The sequence below is a fragment of the Chelonia mydas genome, chromosome 8 (assembly GCF_015237465.2).
Source record: "Chelonia mydas isolate rCheMyd1 chromosome 8, rCheMyd1.pri.v2, whole genome shotgun sequence".
Lineage (NCBI taxonomy): Eukaryota > Metazoa > Chordata > Testudines > Cheloniidae > Chelonia > Chelonia mydas.
In genome coordinates, this window is record NC_057854.1 from 73,186,251 (window position 1) to 73,209,712 (window position 23,462).

At 43.4% G+C, this 23,462-nt stretch overlaps 2 protein-coding genes across 13 annotated transcripts in view; one reads left to right on the forward strand and one right to left on the reverse strand.

The window, feature by feature from the left end:
* Nucleotides 1-1,440, reverse strand: part of CCDC18 (coiled-coil domain containing 18) — a 76,157-nt gene extending 74,717 nt beyond the window's left edge. For 5 of the 10 annotated variants that reach the window (XM_037906631.2, XM_037906632.2, XM_037906624.2 and 2 more), the window contains exon 1: nucleotides 1,009-1,196. The gene's annotated coding sequence lies outside the window, so the exon portion shown is untranslated. Of the gene's footprint in view, nucleotides 1-1,008; nucleotides 1,197-1,313 lie in introns of those variants that run through there. The other 5 variants (XM_043521498.1, XM_043521500.1, XM_043521497.1 and 2 more) reach the window with 4 other exon arrangements.
* TMED5 (transmembrane p24 trafficking protein 5) lies at nucleotides 1,181-13,529 on the forward strand. Of its 3 annotated transcripts, none has more exons than XM_043521505.1 (5): nucleotides 1,423-1,544; nucleotides 1,577-1,847; nucleotides 4,160-4,257; nucleotides 5,317-5,494; nucleotides 9,460-13,529. In XM_043521505.1, exons 1-5 carry the CDS (start codon nucleotides 1,438-1,440, stop codon nucleotides 9,676-9,678), a joined length of 873 nt encoding a protein of 290 aa, XP_043377440.1. In that variant the 5' UTR covers nucleotides 1,423-1,437; the 3' UTR covers nucleotides 9,679-13,529. The 3 variants fall into 3 exon arrangements, with proteins under 3 accessions (XP_007058948.2, XP_043377440.1, XP_043377439.1); XM_043521504.1 differs by lacking the exon at nucleotides 1,423-1,544 and adding an exon at nucleotides 3,825-3,932 and having other exon boundaries at nucleotides 1,729-1,847; XM_007058886.4 differs by having other exon boundaries at nucleotides 1,181-1,847.
* Nucleotides 13,530-23,462: the final 9,933 nt, after the last annotated feature.

Here is a 23,462-nt window from a genome sequence, read left to right on the forward strand (position 1 = left end):
CAGGTTCCCTGCCTGCCCTGGCCCTGCTCCTGGAAGCTGCCGGGACATCCCTGTGGGGCGGGGGGGGGGGGGAGGACGGGGGAGGGGAAGGGCGCACATGTCTCCGTGCACTACCCCTCCCCTCCCGGCCAATGGGAGCAGCGCCTGCAGGCAGGAGCAGCGCCTGGAGACTCCCTATCCCCATGCAGGGACATGTTGGCTGCTTCCAGGAGTGGTGCAGGGCATGGGCAGGCAGGATGCCTGTCTTAGCCCCGCTAGACTTTTAGCGGCCACCGGTTGGTGACCACTTAGGTTTACCACCTTTCAAATGCAAAAAGCCCAGCACCCCCACTACAAGGCAAGCCTGCTGCAACCTCAACCCCCAACCACAAGACAACTCTGCAACTCCCCTTTCAACAGCCACTTATAGTATTTAAAGAGATAACACATAGATAAGATTGATAACATCCCAGGCTCCTCACTCTAGCTGACTCAACCCCCGCCCCCCCCCACACACACACACACACGCGGTGGGCTTGCGCGCCGGTGGGCCCACAGCTACAGTATTATCAACAGTTATGATCTGATATCGCTTAAACTGCAGAAATGGGACCACTGCTGCCTCTGTAGCTGGGCACAGAAACCTGTAACATTAGCTATCCCAGTGTATTGTCCGAATAACGCCAGTCTTTAGACCCACGGAAAAAAGCCCAAATTACATTATTTGTCTGGCAAATCCGTTAAAAAAAAAACATACACCAGCCAAGCCAGTCAAACACCAGCCCGGTAACCTACCCCCGCTCCTCGGCCCCGGAGCGCAGCACGTCGCGTCGCTCAGCAACGCAGCTCTCCACTTCCCCATGCAGCCCCCGGCCAGGCGGGAGCAAGAGCAGCGGCGCCGCCACCGGCCCTGGCCTGGGGATCCCGCCGAGCCGGGCTCGCACTGTCCCCGCAGAACTGCCGCAGAGTGAGACCCGGGCCCACCTTGCGGGAGCCCCGTGACCGTGCAGCCCAGAGCCCCCCGCCTACCTTCCCCAGCCCTTGGGGAGCAGCGTCTTCCCGCACCCCATCGGGGCGCGCTGCTGAGCTCTCTCGAGGGCACTTCGCGCTCTAAAGCTGTCCCGAAAGGCGCCCCGTCGGCGCCCGTTCGTTCGAACTGCGCGGGCCGTTACGTTCCGAGGGCAGCAACAGACCTCATTCTCCTACTACGCATGCGCATCTCACCGTCCCTCCTCCCCCGCCGCCTTTTCCTTCCCTCCTGGCCCCCTGGGAATGGTAGTCTGATGTCTGGGCACATCCGCCCACTTCCACGGGCATCGAACTACATTTCCCACCAGATGAACGTTGGGGGCGGTCCTTGAAGAAAATCCTCCCTTCCCTTTGCCGGCTGGCAGCGCAGTACCTTCTTCCCTGCCGCGGGAGCCTGACAGGGCGCTGGAGCGGCGCGTTCGCCGGGCGATGTTGAGAACGCTTCCGGGGCGTGGCTGCCGCGACGCGATTGGGCTGCGGGCGCGGGCTGCTCCTCCCCCGGGCCGGCTGCTCTCGGCCGCAGCCACCTCGCTGGCGCTCTGACAGGCGGGAGTCTCTCCCGCCTCCGTATCCGCGAGAACATCCTGTTCCTGTCAGCCGCGGGCTGGGCAGAGCCGGAGCGCGCCGTGCCAGGCCCAGCGCTGCCCGCGGGGATGGGGACAGCGTCCCGCCTGCTCCTCCTCCTCCTCCACAACCTGCTGCTGCTGCTGCCGCCGCCCGGCGCCTTCGGATTCGTTCCCTCCCTGGACAGCGACTTCACCTTCACGCTGCCCGCCGGCCGCAAGGAGTGCTTCTTCCAGCCCATGCGGCAGGGCGCCTCGCTGGAGGTCGAGTACCAGGTGAGGGGACCCGGCTCGGGGCGAGCCACAGTGGGCGGAGCCGGCCCTGCATCCTCAGCTGCGAGCGTGGCGGAGAGCCGCTTTCCCGCCCGGCCTTCTCGATGTGCCGCCTTCGCTGCAGCCGCCTCCTGCGGCGCCAGGCGGGAGCGGGCCCTGCAGGCTGAGCAGGGCTGGGTGCTCTCGCGGCGCGGCCTGCAGAGGCTACCTGGCTCCGTTGTCAGGAAGATTTATTAGCCAGGCATAAAGCTCGTTCCCGGACCGCGCGTCCCAGCGATTGGCAGTAACGGGGTAGGGGGAACCCAGGAGTCTTCCTGCCTGTCACTGGGGTTACTCAGTGCGCTGGGTGGGCAAGTAGGCCTGGAAAAGGCAGACGGGACAGTGAGGTTCAGCCTAGGGTTTTACCCCTCCAGGATTGTCCTGGAGTCTGTGGGAATTAAAGACTATATCATGTGATGAAACCTCCAGGAGGTCCAACCAAAACTGGTCCAACCAAAACTGGCAACCCTAGTTCAGCGATCTCAGAGGTGCATCTGGAAACCAATCCCCACCACAGGATGGAAACTTTTGGCCAAGGGGAAAAATCATGGAAAATGCTAGATGGGCCTCTAATGTCCACACTGGACTGCCAGGAGCTCAGGTTCAAATGTTATGCAAACGATCCTCATACAGCAAACTTCCCGACCTAACTATGTTTGTCTTCCAGATTTTGAAGGACTAAGCAGATGGTAGCAGGCAGGCAAAAAGTTAAGGTCCTTTTTATGCTGCCGAGGCAATTATGTGTGGAGGTCAGACTAGATGATCATTGTGGTTCCTTCCAACCTTAAAGTCTCAGTCTAAAAGTTTGTTAAAGCAAAACAATGATGGGGTCTGTTTTAGGCAGCAGATTGCGATGTATAGTCCAGGAGGGTTAAAGTTAGTAATCAGCCTCCTGCAGTTCCATGCAAATATGTAGTGTTCTCTGCTCTCACTCCATTTCTGTTGTTTTTCCCCTCCATCAGTCTGTATGATCAGCTTTATAACTTGCCATACTTTTATAATAAATTAGCTGTTGACTTATAGGTTCTGTTTACAGAGATTTTTACAATGTTTGCAACTTGGTTCTAACTAATACAGTTGACTCCTTACACACTGTTTGTGTCCACCCACAGCTCACTAGTAGGTAATTCCTAACTGTGTGGCTGTCCCATCTTTTAACCTTGTTGTCACACAAATGCCAAGATGCAATTCAGGCTAACACAATTCTTCTGTATAGATAGGACTGCTTAACTTTAATTAAATTAGCAAATCCTCCTATATACAAAGGTATGTTGAAATGTGAAAAAACTCTCACAATTCTCAGACCTGCCTTCAGATTTCTGTATTTTTTTCAGATGCACTTACACAATAAATGGATAAAGGACAAGAACAGTTTCTTTCTGACTGAAATTCTCCAAAGACATGTTCACAATATAGTAAAACAATATGAAATTGAGTGTCTGATACAATGTGCTCAGATGATATCACTATATCAAAGTTATATCACTACTTATCTTTCATTCTGGTCACCTTTTTCCTTAATTATTTTATTCCTCCTCCCTTTCAGTAAACCTCCAATCTTGCATCTACTGAGGTCATTGAAAGTTTTGCTGTTGACTTCAGTAGGAGCAGGATTGTGTCCTGAGTGAGGAAGGTCTAGTCTGTACTTAAAAGTTGTACCAGTTTAACTCTTTTGAGTAAAGGTGGTGTTTATAAATAGTTATAATGATAAAAGCCCTAGTATGGACCAGTAATACCAGTATAAAGATGGCTTATACCAGTATATTTATTTTCCTTTCCATGTGGTTAATAGCTATGCCAGTATAAAGAGCCCCTTTATACCAATATGACTGCATCCATACTGGTATAGTTAAAGCAGTACAACTTTTTAGTGTTGATAAGCTCAAAGGGTTTGATCCTGTGACATACTAAATGCCTTCAATTCCTTTTAACTTTGATGAGAGATGAGAATGCTTCTCATCTTGCTGGATTAGGATCCTAAATCTGCAGTACTTCCCTGACAGGCAGAAAACCACTGGAATCTCCTTTTCTATGGCTGTAACTAGCGTGGTGAGTGTGCACGTCTCCTGCACTAGAAACTCTGATCCTGGAATTTGAAACTGTGTAGCATCTTTCTGGCAAAAATCTGGTTCTAGTTAACTTGGTTTGAACTCTAGGGTTGATGAATTCACCCTTTACATTCTCTCTGTATCGATTGCTTTACATAAAGTGTTTCTTTTCAACAATTCAAACAGGAGTTTCCCTTTTTTTTTTTTTTTTTTTGGCTGACTGCACAGGTTTTAGACGGAGCAGGATTAGATGTTGACTTTTACTTGGAATCTCCAAAAGGTGAAATTCTAGTTTTTCATCAGAGAAAATCAGATGGAGTCCACACGTAAGTCTAAAATCTCCAAACTTGAAACTCAGTATTATATACAGCAGTATTATAGTTGCTTCAAACAAATACAAAACTTAGAATTGAGTATTTAAAATCATAGTTGTTCTTAACAGTTGTAAAAACTGGTTGTATTGTTAATCTAAATAATTTCATGAATGTAGAATATAAGAAGCTTGTTAGCTTGTAAAATGCTTGATAAATTCACATGCTTCAGTTACTTAGTTTATTATTATAGGCTTTTTTACAAAGCAGCTTGAGCACACAAATATTTCATATATAGGTACTCTTAATTTTGTATTAGTCTATTTATACTTCATAGATAGGTTCCTCCAGGAGTGAAGGATGTTTGACTTGCCAGGGTGGTGGTCTGTTTAATGGCAGTCAACAGCCAAGCTCTCCCTATTGTGGAGTTCCAAAAGGTCTTTGCGGCAGGGTATTTTCTCTACTAAAGTAATCTGTTCGCTTTTTCAAGTAATCATTTATTTGGCATACTGGCAGTCTGATCTCTTTCCAGGGTTTGGTTTGGTTTTTTAAACTATGATATCAAATGTACCTTCTCAAATATTTGGGGCCAATATTGATACAATTAAAATTAATTAACTTCAGTGGAGCAGGGACCATTTGTAAAGATGAAGATTCTATCCCCTCTGCTCCTTTTGCAGCCAGTGGTCAATTTAAACTTTTAAAGGGTATTTCTATTTTCCATAGCTAGAAGAAGTGGCTGCTGTCTTTTATTTTTAAAAGTGATTGTGAGCATTAATCTTTCAAAGCTTTAATTTTTAAAAAATAAAGTGAAGGAAAGCTACTACTCATCATACTAAGATTTAAGATCATCTGAGTCTGTTTTCTTAGAAAAACTTGTAATTTTCGGTTGTGCTATCTCATTCCCTAGTGTGTCCTTGCATTTCATTTATTTGTATTTATGTATAGCATATTTAATTATTTCTGTTTGCATGACTGTCATAATCACATAAGGAAGAATGTTAAAAAATGTAAGTTTAGAGCCAGCATTAAAAATACAATGTAGTTTAAAGATGTATGTTTGCTCATATACAGGGTGGAAACAGAAGATGGAGATTACATGTTCTGCTTTGACAACACATTCAGCACCATTTCAGAGAAGGTGATTTTCTTTGAATTGGTCCTAGATAATATGGGAGAAGGAGAACAAGAGGACTGGAAGAAGTACATTACAGGCACAGACATGTTGGATATGAAACTTGAAGATATTCTGGTAAGTATTCTGCTCTACAGCATCAGATGGTTGAGGTTTAAGAGTATCTGAAAAACTCATATCATCATTCTGCCATGGGAATATGCCTTAGTCTTGTTCTATGTGAGGGCCTGAGCAGCTGGGAAACAGAGTGATCAGCTGCGTTCCTCATAGGACATTATGTTGACTCTGTCCCCTATTGAGGGGGGCCTGTGGTTAAAGAGCAGCATTGGGAATTAAAAGATCTGGATTCTAGTTCCAGCTCTGCCATGGATTTCCTGTGTGGCCCACCGCAAGTGATTTAACCTCACTGGGTATGTCTACACTGCAGTGGCTGGCCCGTACTAGCTGACTCAGGGTAAGGTGCTGTTTAATTGTAGTGCAGGTGTTTGGACTCAGGCTGGAGTCTGGCCTCTCAGAGCCTGCGAGGTGGGTGGGTCCCAGGACTTGGACTGCAGGCCGAGCCCAAATGTCTACACCACAATTAACAGCCCCTTAGCCCGAGTCAGCTAGCACAATTAGCCTGAGCCCTGCAGGCCCAACTCAGCCGGCATGGGCCAGCTGCGAGTGTCTAATTGCAGCTAGACATACCCTAAGTGTCTGTGAGTAATAACTATCATAGGGGAGCTTTGAGTCTTTGCTCAGTGTGATTTAATAAGTTCCTTGGATGCAAGGCACTAAAAAGTACAAAATATTACTATGGTTATTTAAACAGAATACCAGTGTGCATGTATAGTGGCAGGTTTTTTCATTGTTTTGTGTCTGTGCTTATGGTGACTCAAGGTTTATTTTCGACCTGGAGCAATTAACTTGATCGTGTACCTATAGAATTTGGGATCAAGCTCAAGCTCATTTTGAGTGAGCAAGTGACTTGAAGGCACAAAGAAAGTCATAAATCTGACCTATTTGGTAACTATATATACACAAATGTAAAGTGGCTACCTCTTCATCTTCATAAGATAAGCAAACATATTTCCTAGAGGAACAGCAATAGTGCTGCTGCTGTACATCTCAGTGATGGCTGCACTTCAATGATGGGCAAAACGATTACTACCTACCACTTACTGCATAACATAGTATGAGGCTTAATTAGCCGACATTTGTAAAGTGGTTGGATGATAACTTCTGTATAAATATATATCATCATTATTCTTAGGCAGAAGAGAGAGAGGGGAAGAGAAGTGATCAAACTCATGTGCATAAAGCTAGCCCCCATTCCCAAAAGTTGCCCTGAAATGTTGACAAATTTCTCTGCTTATATATGCCTATATACACAGTACTCTTTTGCTTTTCTTCCATGTGGTGTTTTGGTTAATCACAAAGTATATACAGTCCTCGATCTGCCAGAGGATAAATCAGTTTTGCATATTGTTTCATCTAAAGAATCTTCTGTAGCCCTGAGGATTCTTCTACTTGTACGCATCCACTACCCTGCTACGTGAGGCCCAACAACACAATTTTCTTCCTTCCAAATGAGAGATTGGATGGGAAATCTTTCATTGTGTGTTTATGCCTCACCTTGCACAGTTGGAAGGGACTGTGTATGCAGTAGTCTGAGTCCTTTCACTGGCCACCTGCCTCCCTTCTCCACATTGCAAAAGGGACAAACGAACAATGCCTCCAATAGCTAAAAGGTGGTAATACTTCTCTCAAAGGGATGCTCTGCTCAGTCTCTGTGGTAGAGTCAGAAGCACTTGTTGGATATATCCTTTGATGTGTTTCATAATTATGCTGTTGGATAACTCTTGTTCTCATCTTGGCTTAGTGCCCTAGTCACTATATAGTAAATGGGAATAAATAGCAATTAACAAAGATGGGGAAAGAGGAAATAAGTAAAGCTTTAAGATAACTAATACTTCTAAACAGTGGCTGAGCTGTTTATCTGAATAATACAACTGAGGACTCAACCTTGGAGGGATGCAGATGAGAGTTGAGGGAGAGCAGTGTTAATCCACCAGTCAAGCTAATGAGCATGGTATTTTGTTGATGATGAAATACAATGAAGTCAACTGCAGGGAGTGGCTTCCGTAGTTTGTTGAATTGGCAAAGACATTGTGCTATGTCCCAAGGCATTGAGAAAATACCTGGGAGGGATACTATTTTCATGGAGCCCTTGGAAATGTTTCTGTGTCAGTGGCTGGCCCTCATGGCTGCCCAACTATCCTTCTGCCCCCTCCCCCAGGGGGGCATGCAACTCATAAGCACACTGGAGCCAGCCTGCTCCTAGTTCGAAATCAGAATAACTGAAAATCCTAATGACAGGCACTCCATACATCATTTGCTTTAAGTGGTATCACTGAAACCATATACTGGCTTTACCCTATCTGCACTGCCTGCATCCCAGTCATAGCCTTTTCCACCTCCCTCGCAACAGCATTCAGTTCACTGTGGGTGTCGAAGCTTGCTCTCATTGCTGTGACAATTTTTTCAAACTGTTGTATAAGTTCCTCTGCACAAACTTTGAAGCAAATACTGAGTCCTGGACAATAAGGCTATGCCTGTGCTCGTTTCAGTAGTGCTTAGCAGGCTACAATACTGAGCCCTGAACTTACTGAGTTAGACAGAGAAAATAGAGTCCTTCCAAAAAAGCAGAATCAGCATGCACTAAAAATTTATTTACGTACCATCTGCTGTCCCACAGACTACTCATCCATGTAGAAAATGATCTAGTTTGTGTATCAGGTCCTATTTCCTATAATAAATGAAAACCAGATCTTTCTTTCCTAACACAAACCAGAACTTAATAGAATGTTTAAGATGCCAAATCCTTTCTGTATTTATTTTAAATACATTTTAAAATATTGAAAATTAGATTATCCTTCACTTCCCAACAGAAGATAAACATTATAATTAGAAATATTAACTCTTAATTTCTAAAGGAGTATAAAGATGCAGAGGTGGGATGTTAATGCCACAACTTTTACAAGCAAGAATCTGAGTTAATGTTCAGACAAAGTCTGCCAGTCCTCCTTTTTAAACTGGGGGCCATACAAATACATAGGAGAAAACAGTCAACAGTATAAGCAGTAGGAGAACACACTCAAGAAATAAAGTTACCTATTACCTGAACACAGTTTGACTGCTGTGTCAATAGGTGCTCTATAAATCAATAAAAACAACATATTGTACGCTATTGCTAGCTCATTTTGTGTTAAAGGGTATCTTGGTCAGATAATCCAGCTGAGAACAGTTAGCTTTGTTTTGCAGTCCAGTAGTGCAGCATGGAACTGTTCATGAGCCACCTGATACAGATAATGGACCACTCGGATATCTTAAAGATACAGATTTGCAATGATGGTGGTTTGAAGCTGTACATTGTGAAATAGCTTGACTAATTTTGATTATTAAATCTAAATATAGCAGTTTTGGTTTATGTCCATCTAGTTCTACATAAAGTATAGTGCTGGTTTAGAAAATTTAATCTAAACATTCAGAGGACAACAGTATGGTGTCTTTCCTCTAATAATGTAGTTGCCATATCAGATGCTTGCTTGACACAGTATATTATAGGACATGGTCATAGAGGGCTGGTTGTGAGCACCTCATCTTTGGTCTTCATGTCCCACATGGGTCTGACATAGCCCAAATTTGTTTACTTTTAGGGCATTCTGCTCTAAGTGTCTCTCTTTCTTCAGCGGGTGGGGTCTTCTTTTGTTAAATAGTTGTGGATTATTTTTAATGGATTTGTTAAGATGTCCAGAGCCTGGGATAAATAATACGTATTTAAATTGCAACACATGAAAATATACACAATAAGGCTAAAAAAAATTAATGAAAAGTTCATAATGTGTAACATTCATCAGTGAAGTAACTGTTACCTAACCACGAAATGAAAAAATGGTAGTGACACATGCACAAATAAAAACCAGCAATGTGAATGATAGTGTGAGAACTGTGATATGTATTTATATTAGCAGAAAATGTACTTCTGTTTCCTTCCAAATGATTTTACATTCTAAAAAAAACACTGTTCTGTTCCTTACCAGGAATCCATCAACAATGTCAAAGCCAGGTTAAGCAAAAGCCTCCAGATTCAGACGCTGCTCAGAGCATTTGAAGCTCGTGATCGAAATATACAAGAAAGCAATTTTGACAGAGTGAATTTTTGGTCCTTGGTCAACTTGGGAGTAATGGTGGTGGTTTCAGCTGTTCAGGTTTACATGCTGAAAAGTCTTTTTGAAGACAAGAGGAAAAGCAGAACTTAACAGCAAGTGTGATCATAGCAATAACCAGAGAGGAGGGGAAAATGCAATAAACTGTTACAGCAAAAGGGACTGGTGTTACCTTGCTGCTTGTTTTGAATAGACATTATAATCAGGTTCTTGATTCACATGTGACTAACATGAACAGAATACCTTTGCCCCCATCCTTCCATCTCTGCAAACGTTACTAACAGTCTTACTGGTGCATCTATTTGTTGGTTTGTTGCATTTGTAATGATTCTTACTAGATTATGCATAATACACAGAATGGTGGATCAAATGCAAACCAATGTTAATACCTGCCATACAGTCATCTTTTCATAGTCACTTGAAAACCTTTCTATGTCCGCCTAAATAATAATTTGTTTTTTTACAAGTTTTTAAATAAGCATTGAGTAAAGTTACAGATGTGCCAAAGGATTGAGGCCCACCTATGTAGGCTATAGCTATTGTAAGTTCTCCATAAATGTAAATGTACAAAATTTCCTTGAGTCTTTATTGTACAGCATAATACAGAAACACTGGGTTAACATTTGTGAAGTGGTTAAAATGAGAAGTTATTTTTTCACTTTTATATATAGTTATATATATCTATATATATATCAGCACTTTAAAGAGACAGTTAATGTGAAATTTAGTCAATTTATAAACTAATTAAAAGTAGCATCAGACACTATATCTGTCCAAGTCCTTCTGCCAGTTGTTGTGATTGTACAATCCCATTTTCCTGTTTAGTTGGTTGTTGCTGTGTGAAAGGTCCACTGGAACAGTGAAATTGACCATACAGAGTACAGTCAGATGCACAAAATAAAATGGAATTATTTAATCTTTAGCTATTGTAATCTTAGATATTATAACAGTAGATACATTCAGACAGAAGTGAGTTTTTTCAGATGACTCTGTTCCTTTCATAGTTTTTAGGTAAAATTGTCTGGAAACATTAACTTCCAAAATCCCTTCTATATTACTAATTTTGCTAAGATGTTTTGCTGCTTGAGGTCAAGCAGGTTTATGCCACAATTTGTAGCAGTTCACAAACTTCAGAGCTAAAGTTGTTCAGCTAAACCCGCCCCACAAAAGAACCCCAACAAATCTGTAGTCACATAACTATTTTCATTCTACTCCCCTGAGTAGTCCTATGAAATTAATGGGACTACTTGCATAAATAAAACAGAATTTGGCCCTAAATTTTGAGATTTATTTGCAGCATGAATTGATTAAGCAAGGTAATGCTCAATCATAGAAGCAGTTTGCTATCTTTCTCAATAAAAAGCAAGTGGCTTGCATCAAACCTACCATTTCTTTCTGCTGAGGGAGTGGAAAAATACGTCTCATCTGTGCATTTGTCTTCTTTTGTCATAACCTTAGTATTTTGACTGCAGTTTTTAAGTATTTTGTAATCAGCCTAGATTCAAGCCAAGTGCCAACCCAGTAGAAGTGCCCATAGAAAATTGTGTTAGCTCTGAAAGTCCATGTTAAGACTGCTAGGGCTGTACCACTGTTCACATCAGCTGTCTTTAAAAAGATTTAAAACATTTGGTCTAGCCTAGGTATGCAAGTGTACTGCCTGTCTTTGAACTTGGTGTTAAGAATTGAAACACTACAGCTAGACTGTCTCCGTTGTGATCACATCTGCCTGAAGGTCATTATGCTGGAGGGCCCAGCATTATCTCCTAGAAGAGGATGGGAAAACATTTTTCAGTGCATGGACTTGTTAAAATGCAGTCATTGTGGCCACTTTGGTGCATTGGCCACTTTTCTCTAGCAGGGACTATCATATATAGAGATTACACTTTAGTTTCAATTTCAGATGTATGAATGAAGACTAGCAATAACCCTTTTAAATTACTGCTTTTAAGAAAAAAATACTTTAAAAGGTGCTGCTGACTATATGACTTCAGGGGCAGCTGGATTTGCCCTCTATTAGTTTGGGAACATAATATAGTAAATTCTCATTCGATGGGCAAGTTAGTGATAGAAAGGTCTAAGGGAGGTGTCACTTGATCTGTACAAATTTGCAGAATCATAATTTCAAGGTGTTACCCTCTGTGGTGTGGGAAGGGGATTCATTGTTCGTCCCCTCCCAGCTCCTCCAATTGGTGGACATTTTGATCATAGTGTCATTGGAAATGGGTCAGGTTTGGAATCACACTTCACAGAAGTTGTATGAAATACCATGCGCTGCCAAATCAATCTTGCAGCTCATCAAATGCTCACGACCCTGCAAATGTTTGGCCAGCAGCCTGCTTTGTACAGAGATGCGTGAGGGTGGCACAGACAAGGATCAATGTGACATGTCTAGCAGTGCTGCTCTAGACTGAGACAACACTGAGGATGACTTTGATGAATAAATGTTTTCAGTTATAAGTGTCAAAGCTAGATTCTTTATGATTGCCAAAGATCAATCTCTTTACTTAAGCCATGCATCCCTGTGTTAAATCATAATTAAAAAAACATTTTCTCAAATATATACATAATTGTTCTAGGTTTGGTATGTTGATACCATTGTGTTTGTGAGAGAAAGGGCTTCCAAACGATACCCAACCCGTAATCCATTTCAAATGACTTTGTATTATCAAAATTCCACGAAGTGCGGGGGGAGGGGGAGCACTGAGTCCCTCCTGCCATGTTGCAGAGGGTGACACCACTGAACTTACGAGCCTGGAGATTTTTACAAATTGAATTACACCATCCTTACCTTCCTTTCATTAACTTGTCCACAGAATTACACATGCTCCCACAGTGTATTGGATACATCTGTGGTTCTCACCCTTTCCAGACTACTATACCCCTGAAGCCCAAGCCCTGCCACCCAGAACTGAAACATGTAACTTAGCTGTGTGAGGCCCTGGGCAATTGCCCTGCTTGCCACCCCTTAACACCAGCCCTGACCTTGCAACTTCCCTAAACCTATGCCATGACCCCAGGTTGAGAAACTGATGTAGATGAGTTAATGTATCCCCGGAAGACCTCTGTGTACTCTCAGGGGTACGCATATCCCTGGTTGGGAACCATGGAATACATCATTCTTTTGGGTAGGATTCCCTTCAGAGCATTCTTTTGGGTAGGACTCTCTTCTCCCTTAATTGATGAGTGGGGCAGTGGTAAGCAGCATGAGGTATTCCATTTCTCCAGGGGCTTAATGCCCTATACCTAAAGTATTTGCAGAACAGGGAACAAGTAGTAAAAAGATCTCCTATAGGCCTGATCCAGAGCTCATCGAAGGCGTTCAGTGGAATGGCTCCCACTGACTTCAGTAGGCTTTGGCTCAGGCTCTTTTGAGTACAGGCAGACCCATGTTCCTAGGGCTCTGTCCTTTTAATAGAAGATAGAAGTGATGCGGCCTTAAATGTAGTACCACAAATGTGATGTTGCACCACAGCTGTGAAATGCTGCATTCTTTCCATGAAGCTGTGACTAAGAAGTCTACCTCTGACGTTAGGCTACTGTATTCTAGCTCTTAGCTCGGTTATTAGAACAACCCTTCCTATTGTAACTTCTTCTCCATAACAAAATCCCCATCTCATAACAAAAAGTTTTAAACAGAGGATATACTATAGATGCAGCTGTATGAGACTTTGTCAACTGAAAAGTATTTATCAGTGGCCATGGGTGAAGGATATGGGGTTCAAACTTAGACACAATAAATGACGTTTTAAATGGGATGTTGGAGTAAATTGTTCTTGTGTTTTGTATAAAAGGTACAAATCAAATATTAACTGAAATAAGAAAAACAAATCTAGTGTGTAAGATGAACTGTTTTTATTCTGTGCTAAGTAATGGTTAAAGTCTGTGGATGTTGAATAAAATTATATGCCAGAAGCTTAGATTTTACAATAAATAAGAAGTCTAAATTTGTGTTTGTGCACACTAATTATAACAGTTGTAGGAAGAGCACTGCATCTTTGCACACTCTACCCTCAGGGCTTGATCCTTTAAAGGGCTAAGCACTCTCAGTTCATACTGACTTCAACAGGATTTGAAGGTGCACAACAGGTCCATGACTGCTCAGTATCTTGCAGGATAGAGCCATAAAAAGAACAAGCATTGTAATACAGACTGATTGCATAGCACACAGCAAAGCTTCATGACTTCCACAAGGTCAAAGCAAGTCCACAAAGCAAGTCATTCAAAGATTGAATTTCCAGAACTACTTGCAAAAAGAAGAGGAGTACTTGTGGCACCTTAGAGACTAACCAATTTATTTGAGCATGAGCTTTCGTGTTTTTGCGAATACAGACTAACACGGCTGTTACTCTGAAACCTATCAGAACTACTTGTTCTTTTAAGAGATCGGGTTTCACTTGATAACCGTAGATGGTAACACCTGTAAATTCAATTTAATGGTAAAAGGATTAGGAATGAAACCTGTGCAAAAGATGATTTTAATTTATTTTCAAGTAAGATCAATTGACCTTTGAGTTTCTGCCTTGCTTGAAATATATACCACGTTTCTTCTCCAGTGTATAATACTCCCTTGTGACATTTCTTTCTTTAAGAAATGTCTCCTCCAAATTTAGTGGTGAAATTCTGCTCTCCGTTACCCTAGTGCAGAAGCAAACTAACTGACATTGAGCACAACTCCAGAGTTACAATGGTGTGAGATCAGAATTTGACCCACGTCCTCTAATTCTTTAAACAGTAGGGGGAGAAGTTTAGTTTTGAACTTATATCATTTACAAATCCCAATTGTCGTCATGCTTAAAACTTTAAATATTTACATCTTCATTAAATGTTAACAATCTTCCACATATGCATGTGACTGGATAGTAGGAGTAGCACTATATTTTTTCATAAAATACTAGGGTATCATACATTGCGCAATGAAAGCAAGCCGAGATTGTGAAATTAAACATATGTTGCCAGGTGTTTGTGTGAATTTCATCCTGCCTGTGGAACTCAAAACTCCCCCAATATTTTAGGGGAAAGGAAAGTGAAAAAATGCAATCAATTTTTGGAACTCTTTAAGCTTTCAATACTATGTGTAAGGAGGATAGATAGGGTTTAGGAAAAGTAATATGTGCAATCTTAAGGAAATTATGGTAAGGTTCATAAATGCTACTGCAATTGGCTTAGTCTAGTTTCAAGATTGCTAGCAGACAAAACACAGTTAAAAACCAGAGTAACTAAATAATTCCGTAATACAGTAGTCACGGAGGTTACACAATGTGTCTCAATTATTGCAAGATACAATATCCCTTTGACAGTAAACTATTACATTACACAACCATAATCCGTGCCAACAGAAATAATCACTGACCTTTTATTCTTCCCGTTGCCATGAAAGAATGCAGAAACATCCTGGCATGAGCTAGAAATTTGCACGTGACAAAGCATTCTCTCTCTTCAAAAAGGGGCAATATAGTATTACCCATCTGTTGTGGAAATGCCTCTCCTACTGTTCTAGCTTCTCTTTGCCATAAGCTTGTATGCATGCAAAAGCAGGCAATTCTCCATCTGTTAAATACTTATTGCCAAGTCTCAGGGGATGTGTGTTATAGACTTAACTGGGTGGTCTTAGTAGGACAAAAAGGGCTACATATTTCAAGTCTGCAAATACAGTTACGATACTGTATTCAAGAAAAAATGTTTTATACCTCCATAAAGCAACCCGCCTCTCTTCTAAGGAGAAGTGGGCAGGGGAGAAGATGACAAAGGAATTCTGGATTCCCAGTTGAGCTGTTTAGAGTCAGATTTCTAATTATGAGCTGAATCCCACAGTTCTTACTCAAGCAAAACTCCTAGTGCTATAATCAATTTGAAATGTTTAATTGAATGTTTAAATGCTTAATGTTGATTGAGTGAGAACTGCAGAATTTGGTCCTATGTGATCAAAAAAAAATCAGTGAGCCATCTGGCAGCAGGAGTAGGCCAGCTTTTGGGAGGGAAGGGAGGAAGATATTAGTCCAATTTTCTCATTATTTGCAAGAATAAATAAGCTTCTGAAATCACACTCAGTGTCTAGCTGAAAGCAACTGAAAAGAGGTTGGTCATTCATTAGTAGATATCACTAGAACACATGGCCATTGACTGAAGGATTTGTTAGAAATCACTTAAAAGAAAGTAACAGTTAAAAAGCACCATAATCTACCAGAGCAAGGCAAAAAACTACTCTCCTTTCTCAAGAGTAACTTGAGTACTTTGGTAACTTGCTTTGGATCCTGGCAGGCTCATTCAACCATTGCCATCCATGGATGGGGCCTTGTTACCGAGCCTTTTCTATAGTGCCATGTCTGTAGATATGTCCTGTCATCCATTCACATGCAGCCCCAATCTTGCTTCAGGTTAAGATAATGAGAGCAGGCTTCTAATCTGCTGGTCTGGAAAATGCTTGTGATCATAGCTTATGGAGCCAAAAACCTAAGATGCATCTTTCAATATCTAAAATCCTAGACTATTTTCTAGAAAGCTTCACACTGTCGGTTTAATGGACTGTGTGAACAAAGGGCCAGTATCCTGACAGGTCACAGTTACACAAGCCAAATCAGGATTCTTATCCACAGTCAGTTAAACTGCCTATATTGGGTTGAAGAGCCTAAAGCAAAGTGTAAGGTCTCTCTGTGGATGCAATATGTTCCCAAGAGGGGACAAGAAAATCTCACACATATCCTACCTCTCAAATGTTTTTCAAAAGAATAATTCTTCCAGTGGTCTCTACATATTTCTAGTTGTGGGGGTGGTACCACAAGGTGCTGAGCTGTGGAATCTTCTACACTACAGCATCCACTGGGGTCATTTGACCCTCCCTCCTCCCCTTACAGAGGGTTCTGAGGGTGTGAAAAGGGAACAGCTCCACTTGCTCTCTGTTCTTTCTTAACTGCAAGAAACAATAAGCTTGGATTGCACACAGTGTCTTCAAGTCTTTCCTCATTTGCTGTTTCCTTTCTTCTGTAGCTATTTTTATTTTTAGTTAGTTAGATTGCCTGTAAGTAGAGGTTTCTCTAGTAGTAAAAACAAAGGAAAAATTATGCCCATCTGGCACAGGCAGAGTCTGGAAACATGGGTGGCAGAGGGGCTCCTCAAGCCCGATCAACTAAAGCTGGCAATGTGCAAGTCCAGCATAGAGTCTGGACATCCACTAACTTAATGTCAGCACCACTGTCTCCAAAATGGGAAAGGACAGGAATCAGAGGACTATTCCCCACAGACGAAGCTGGGCTTTTCTCCATAGAGCTATACAGGATCTGAAGACCCACAGTCCACAAAGAAAACCTGTAGAGTTTGCAGATCCTGACTGAGCATGTTCCATCCCAGGGCTCAAGGGCAGAGCAGAACTTTTCCTGCAATTGCTTCTGACAGTTTCCAGAGGCCACTGTGGCACTGAGCACCATAACTGAGAGCACAGAAATTGTCTCTCCTGGGCTTTCACTGCCAACAATGCTAGTGTCCAGGACAGGTGGAGCAGCAGGAAGAAGCTTGCCAGGAATACAGAGGTGAGGAGCATGGAGAGAAGTAGATTGAAACCAAAGCTGGAGAAGAGGAAAGGGTGACAGGAGCCGGCGTACAGGAGGACTCCTTGGACTGGAACTGGACACTGGGCAGGGTGGCAGAGGAGACCTCAAAATGAAAAAAAAGTGGTGGTGCGGGATCCAGGGGAAAGACAGGGGATACAGATGTAGAATAAGACTAAAGGCATAAAGAACTTGGGAGCTCTGAGGACTTACAAAGGCTGGAGGGGACCGTCCTTGGGATGCGGGGGGGGGAGAGAGACAGGTAGATGGGACAGAGGTAGAAAAGTCTAACCACTGAAGAACATTTCCCTTCAGAACTTGCACTTGTATCCAGGATTCTCCATATTAAAAGTATCAATGAATATTAAGGCAGTATTCACTCACCCCAGAAATCATCTTCATTGGATGTAGTAGTGCCTCTCCTTTGTTTCTATTCGCTTGGCCATCTGAAATCCTGTCAATGTTAAATACATACCACTATATTAAGCATCAGGATTTGATCCATTTAGTGTGTAATAAACACTGGAGTATTTTTGCTAACTAATTTGTTTTGTAGTGATACTACACAAGTAATTTTACATATTTTAATATTTATTTTATATAATTGTAATATTTAATAACTTTATAAATGTCTCCCATAGCAGCTGATTTTAAGATTCCATTTTCCAGATGCCAACATTAATCCACTATTCTTTCCGCTATCAATTGCCTTAAGTTGCCTGCCTAGTGAGCTTCTCCTCAGAAGGCATATAAAGCAGGGAACATCTGCAGGAACCGAACAAACATTTAACTTCTTGCCCATCAGTTAAAAGAAAAAAAAATCCTCACCAAGCTACTGATTAACTTCAGTAACATTTGCAGGCTGATGGTGTCACAAAGAGGCAGACGCAAACTAGGAGTAGAATCTCAGTAGAATTAATGTAGATACTTACTATTAAGGTACTATGTGATGTTGTTAAATACAGTAATTAGCAGTGAGTTCAGGCAACTAAAATTAATAAACTATTCTAATGAAAAAATGTGTACATAAAAGGGAAGTCAACCTAAAATTTTTATCTAGCTCTGGGCAAGATACTGTAGGCTTGGTGTCGCAGTTACAGGGCTACCTGCACCTCGGCCCTCTGACTGCGTCCCTTCAGATGTCAGGCCTTGTGCCTCTACCTTGCCTGGGGTAGAATTCTGCAATTGTCCTACTCTTAGCCTGGGCCCTTGACTACCAGTACTCTGTATCAGTTCCTACCCTGCAGGTCCTATTGTGTTCAGGCACCTGTGGTTCTTCCCTTTGGGGGCCTGGGACCAGTGGTGCACAGTGATCAGTCAGCCTAAGTACTGATTAATGTACAGCAGGAACAAAGCATTTAGAGAAGCAGGATTTTAAAACAGTCTGTGCACGTCTATCTTGCCTAAAGGCTTATCATCAAAGTCAGAGTTTCTCACAAGCCTATGACTTTTCAGGCTGAGGCAGTTAAGGCACAGCAGTTCCATGTGCACAATATCATATCTGACCACCTTTGACTGCCCCAACCTGCTGGATCAGGCACCCACTTTGCACTGGAGGTGGTCTTTCAGTGTGAGACAGCAAGACTTAAAGTCATGATGTTCAGGTTTGTAGCTAAGCATCTTAACCACTCAGCTACCACACCTCTGTCCCTTAATAGTAACCTAGGCAGGCCTAACCTCTTTAGACACCCACAGCAGGTTGTGTTTCAGTTTAACTCCCCCTCTCAAGAGATGATTCCTTTTCAGAGCTGCTAGAGTTCATAGGCCATTTGCCATCCTGGCAATGACTCTTAACAACTCTCAAGCCATTGCTGTGAAGTGGCTGGTCTTGAACCATCTTTCCTTTCCTGTTGGTTTTCCCCAACAGCCCCCTGTTGCATTAAAATATATTCATAAACATCCCAAAACTACAGGTATTCATATACCTACATGCAGTATTCATAAATTATTACAGAGCAACTCCAGATCCATCACAGTGCAATGCTATACATGTGTCTACCGCTACTGTAGAGTTCATCGTACAATAGAGTTATGACTATTACTCATAACCTAGGACTAGTATAATTTGTGTATGTATAGATTGAAAATTGGTTTACAGAGGCATAGTTGGGCACAGGCATGTCTGTTCCCTAAGATTTCAATTCAAGTTTGCATTCACAATTTATTTTTTTTAGCAAAGAAGTTTCCTTTTTCCAATCTGCCCAAATGTAACAACAGAGGTGGTGGCTGGGGGGAGAGTTAGTGAAACAAGTCTCCCAATGGCACAGGCAACTGTCCACCAGAAAAAAGCTTCAACATTATTTGACTTGGCCAACTAGCTCTTAATCAAGCCAAAACCTGGGCCAGCCACTGGGAAAACTGACTGCACAATCCAGGTGAAATGAGAAAGGTGCACAACTCAGTGTCATGAGCATAGTTCAGTACCGCATTCACTCACAGTCTCTCCTTATGTACACATATACACACCTCCTCTATACCCTCTGGCACTGACATTTTGTAAATGATTGTAGGGGAAGGAGAGGGATCCTACAAGCACTAGTTACTTCTCTCTTGCTCCTGGTGCTGGTGCCTGATCTACATTCTTCCCAAGATGGGGGCAACACATTGCCGTCACCCAGCATACTGGGGTCTCTATCCATATCTTCACTGCCACCTTCAGGACTGGCACCTACTTCCCCCTCACTCCCATTGGCTGCCCCATATGACTGACCACACTGCCATATTAAGGGCTGTTCTCAGTGACCCAGGCCCTATCTTATCCCTATGGCAGCCATGCACAGCTGCTATTTTCCCCTGCTTCATTCCAAACCTTCACTGTTTACTATCATCCAGCTCCTCCTTTCAGTGAACCTGCGCATCCAACACTAACTGTTCCTCACTGGCTGCCACCCGCCTGACAACAGCTGCATCTCCACACTGTGTGTGCCTGTCTGCTTACATAAATAGCTCGCTGTTAACTGATTAATCTTGTATCAGATTGACTCATTATTGATTTAACTGGTTCACATTTAGTGATTATTTGCTCAACTGTTTTCTAATTACGTCCATCTGCTATTCAACCAGGCTCTCACTACACCCCTCTTTTTGTATTATAGCTGTGACAGTGCACCCCATAAGGCTTTATGGAAATATGTTTATGAATGTATATATGACATAACTGGAATATGTTTTATGCTACATATGCCATGTAACATATCTATGTAAAGGGTATGATCTACTGAATATATTCATCCTATTTTATGCATATGTCATTGCTGTATTCGAAGTTATGAATATCGGCTGTATACTTGTTTGATTTTAAATAGCCTTAGTAAGGCATTTGGTCAGCTTCTTTAGAAAGGAATTTGCAAGTTGAGTGTCCAGTCAAGAAGCACTTAATGCACAATGGATCTTGGAAGGCTCCAATACACATAAGAAGTCTACATGAGGATGATCAAGGTAGCATGTGGACAATGGCTGCTGCCTGTAAAAACTGAGTCCTGCATGGACATGTGACTTGCCCATGTGACTCCAAAACTCCATCTTGGAGCTGGACTTTGCATAGGAGAGAGGAGGGTGTCTCCACCCACAAGAAAAAAAGTATTTAAACCCCTGGGAGACACCTCCATTTTGTCTTCAGCTGGCTCGAGATAGCCTCTCCACCCCCAAGGATACCTGAAAGAAACTGGAACAAAGGACAGTAACTACAGGGGGTGTGAGTGATCGCTGGACCCAGACTAGAAGGAGACTAGTCTATAAAAGGAAGCTTACTAGAATTCCTCTGAGGGTGAGGTTTTTATCTATATTCAGTTTTCTTACTGTATTAGACATAGACTTGCATGTTCTATTTTATTTTGCTTGATAATTCACTTTGTTCTGTCTGCTATAACTTGGAACCACTTAAATCCCACTTTCTGTATTTAATAAAATCACTTTTTACTTATTAACCCAGAGTATGTATTAATATGGGGGGGGGGGGGGGGAGAGAACAGCTGTGCATATCTCTCTATCAGTGTTATAGAGGGCAAACAATTTGTGAGTTTACCCTGTATAAGCTTTATACAGGGTAAAACTGATTTATTTGGGGTTTGGACTCCATTGGGAGTTGGGCATCTGCATGTTAAAGATAGGAACACTTCTTAAGCTGCTTTCAGTTTAAGCCTACAGCTGTTAGGGGACGTGATTCAGACCTGGGTCTGGGTTTGCAGCAGGCTAGCGGGTCTGGCTCAAACCAGCCAGGGCACTGAATTCCCAAGCTGGGAGGGCAGGGAAAGCAGGGGCAGAAGTAGTCTTGGCACATCAATTGACAGCCTCCAGGGGGTGTCTGTGATCCAACCCATCACAATAGCATCTACCCTCTTCTCCCAATAACAGCTCCATTTCTCTTCTATCCTTACCCTCATTTCCACCCACTCCTCTTCCACTCCTCAGCCCAGTCTCCATGCCCCACCTATACAAATCCAGATTCCAAATCTACACCTGCCTCAGATGACTTGCCTCAAACACTGCACTCCCCCCTCCTCACTCACTCACCCACCAAAACAGCTATGTTTGATCTTGTCTTGACCAAGCACTGCTCTGTGATCTCTCCATCACGGAGTTCCCCCTCTCTGACCAGAATCTGCTCTTTTTAAATATTGCCTGTCTACCACCCACTCCTGCAATTTCCAGTCCAATCAATTTCAATTTTTTCCATTGACATGGGTGTTTGATACTTACTCCTGAGGGCATTCTGCACCAAAAAATTAAATTCTGCGCACAATCTTTTAAAATTCTGCAAGTTTTATTTCTCAATAAATGCAAAGGCTCTAGCATGGCATCGGTGAACACAGGCCACTAGCTGCACAAAGGTGGGAGATCACCCTGCAGCCATGCCTGGGACACAGACTCAGCAGTGAGGCTGCACCCGACCCTGACACAGCACAAGGCCTGGACCTGCCCCAAAAACACACTGGGGCTCTGCACCAGGCTCACCAGATGTAGGGTAGGTAGGCTCAACCAGGCAGGATTCAAGTGTGGTGGGGCTTAGCATGGGGGGATCCAGGTGTGGGGTGAGAGGATTCTGTGTGGGACAATCTGGGTGCAGGCAGCTCTACGGGGAGATCTAGGTGTGGGGGCATCTGGATTCACAGAGGCTCACTGGAGGGTGTTCCAGGTGCAGGGGCAAGGGGACTCTGCAGGAGCTTCCAGGTGAAGGGGGCTGGGGCTCAGCAGAGGGGTCTGGGTGTGGGGGCAGTGGAGCTTGGCTGGGTGGGGGTCTGAGTGCAGCTAGTTGGGGGTCAGTGGCATGGGAGCTCAGTCTTGTGCAGGGGGGATGGGGCTTATCAGTGCAGGGGTTTCAGTACAGGGAGCTCAGTTGGGGGTGGTCTGGGTGCAAGGGTCCAGAGGCAGGGGGGCTGGGTGCAGGGGGCTCCAGGTGCAGGGGTTGAGGTTTGGGTATGGAGGCCTAGGGGGGTTCTGGGTGTACGGGGTGAGGCTTGTCAGGGGTGTCAGTATGGGAGGTCCAGATGCATGGGTGTTGGGTGGATGGGGAGCAGCTCTCCCTACAGTAACCCCTCCCCCCCACAGCTGAGGAGTGATGGGGGCAGAGGAGGATGCTGATCTTCCTGGAGTTGGGGGAGGTTTCTGGGGGTGGGTCTGACAGTCTCAGCCAGTCCTTGGCAGGGGAAGAGGGAATTCCGTCCTCTCCTGCCTGCAGCCCTGCCAAGACTAGCAGCTGATCCCAGACTAGGGTAGGAGCCACTGGCTGGCATGTCCCCAGCCCTGCGGTGATTTACCTCGCTGCCAGCTGCCTGAAATGATGTATCTGCAGTGCTAGGGAGTAGTAAGTGACTGCTCTTACAACTTCCCTTTGCTTCCCTGTCAGAAAGTAATTTTTCTGCAGGGGAGCAAAGAAAGCTGCAGGGGACATGAATTCCGCGCACGTGCACTAGCTCAGAATTGCCCCTGGAGTAGATACTCCATTCTACATTTTCCTCCACCCTTGACTCATTTGCCCTATCCCCCATCACAAGGTCTGCTCTGCCACCCCCTAGCCTTGCTCACCCCGGCATCTGCTTCTGCTCTTAGACAGTGGGGGGATCTCGAGCAGAAGTTCCATGCCCATATGGATTCCTCCTAAGGTTCTCTTAAACTCTGCAACTTTCTTTAGCAAATTACTTTTCCACCTTGACCGACTCCCACAGTCCTAATGGATTATTTGCCATCTTCTATTCTCCCTTCAAATCCTCCCCACCCATTCACTTTTTTTCTCTGCACAGAATCTTGCTTTTTCAAACAGAACAACCCTTTCCCATCCCCCATCTAACCTTTCTTCCCCACCACTCTTTCTTCTCCATCACTGATAAAGAAGTTTCA

Coding starts and splice junctions, on each gene's coding strand:
- TMED5 (XM_043521505.1), top strand. CDS start 1,438: ATGTTGAGAACGCTTCCGGGGCGTGGCTGCCGCGACGCGATTGGGCTG. Junction 1,545..1,576: donor GCCGCAGCCACCTCGCTGGC/GCTCTGACAGGC, acceptor CTCCCGCCTCCG/TATCCGCGAGAACATCCTGT. Junction 4,258..5,316: donor AAATCAGATGGAGTCCACAC/GTAAGTCTAAAA, acceptor GCTCATATACAG/GGTGGAAACAGAAGATGGAG.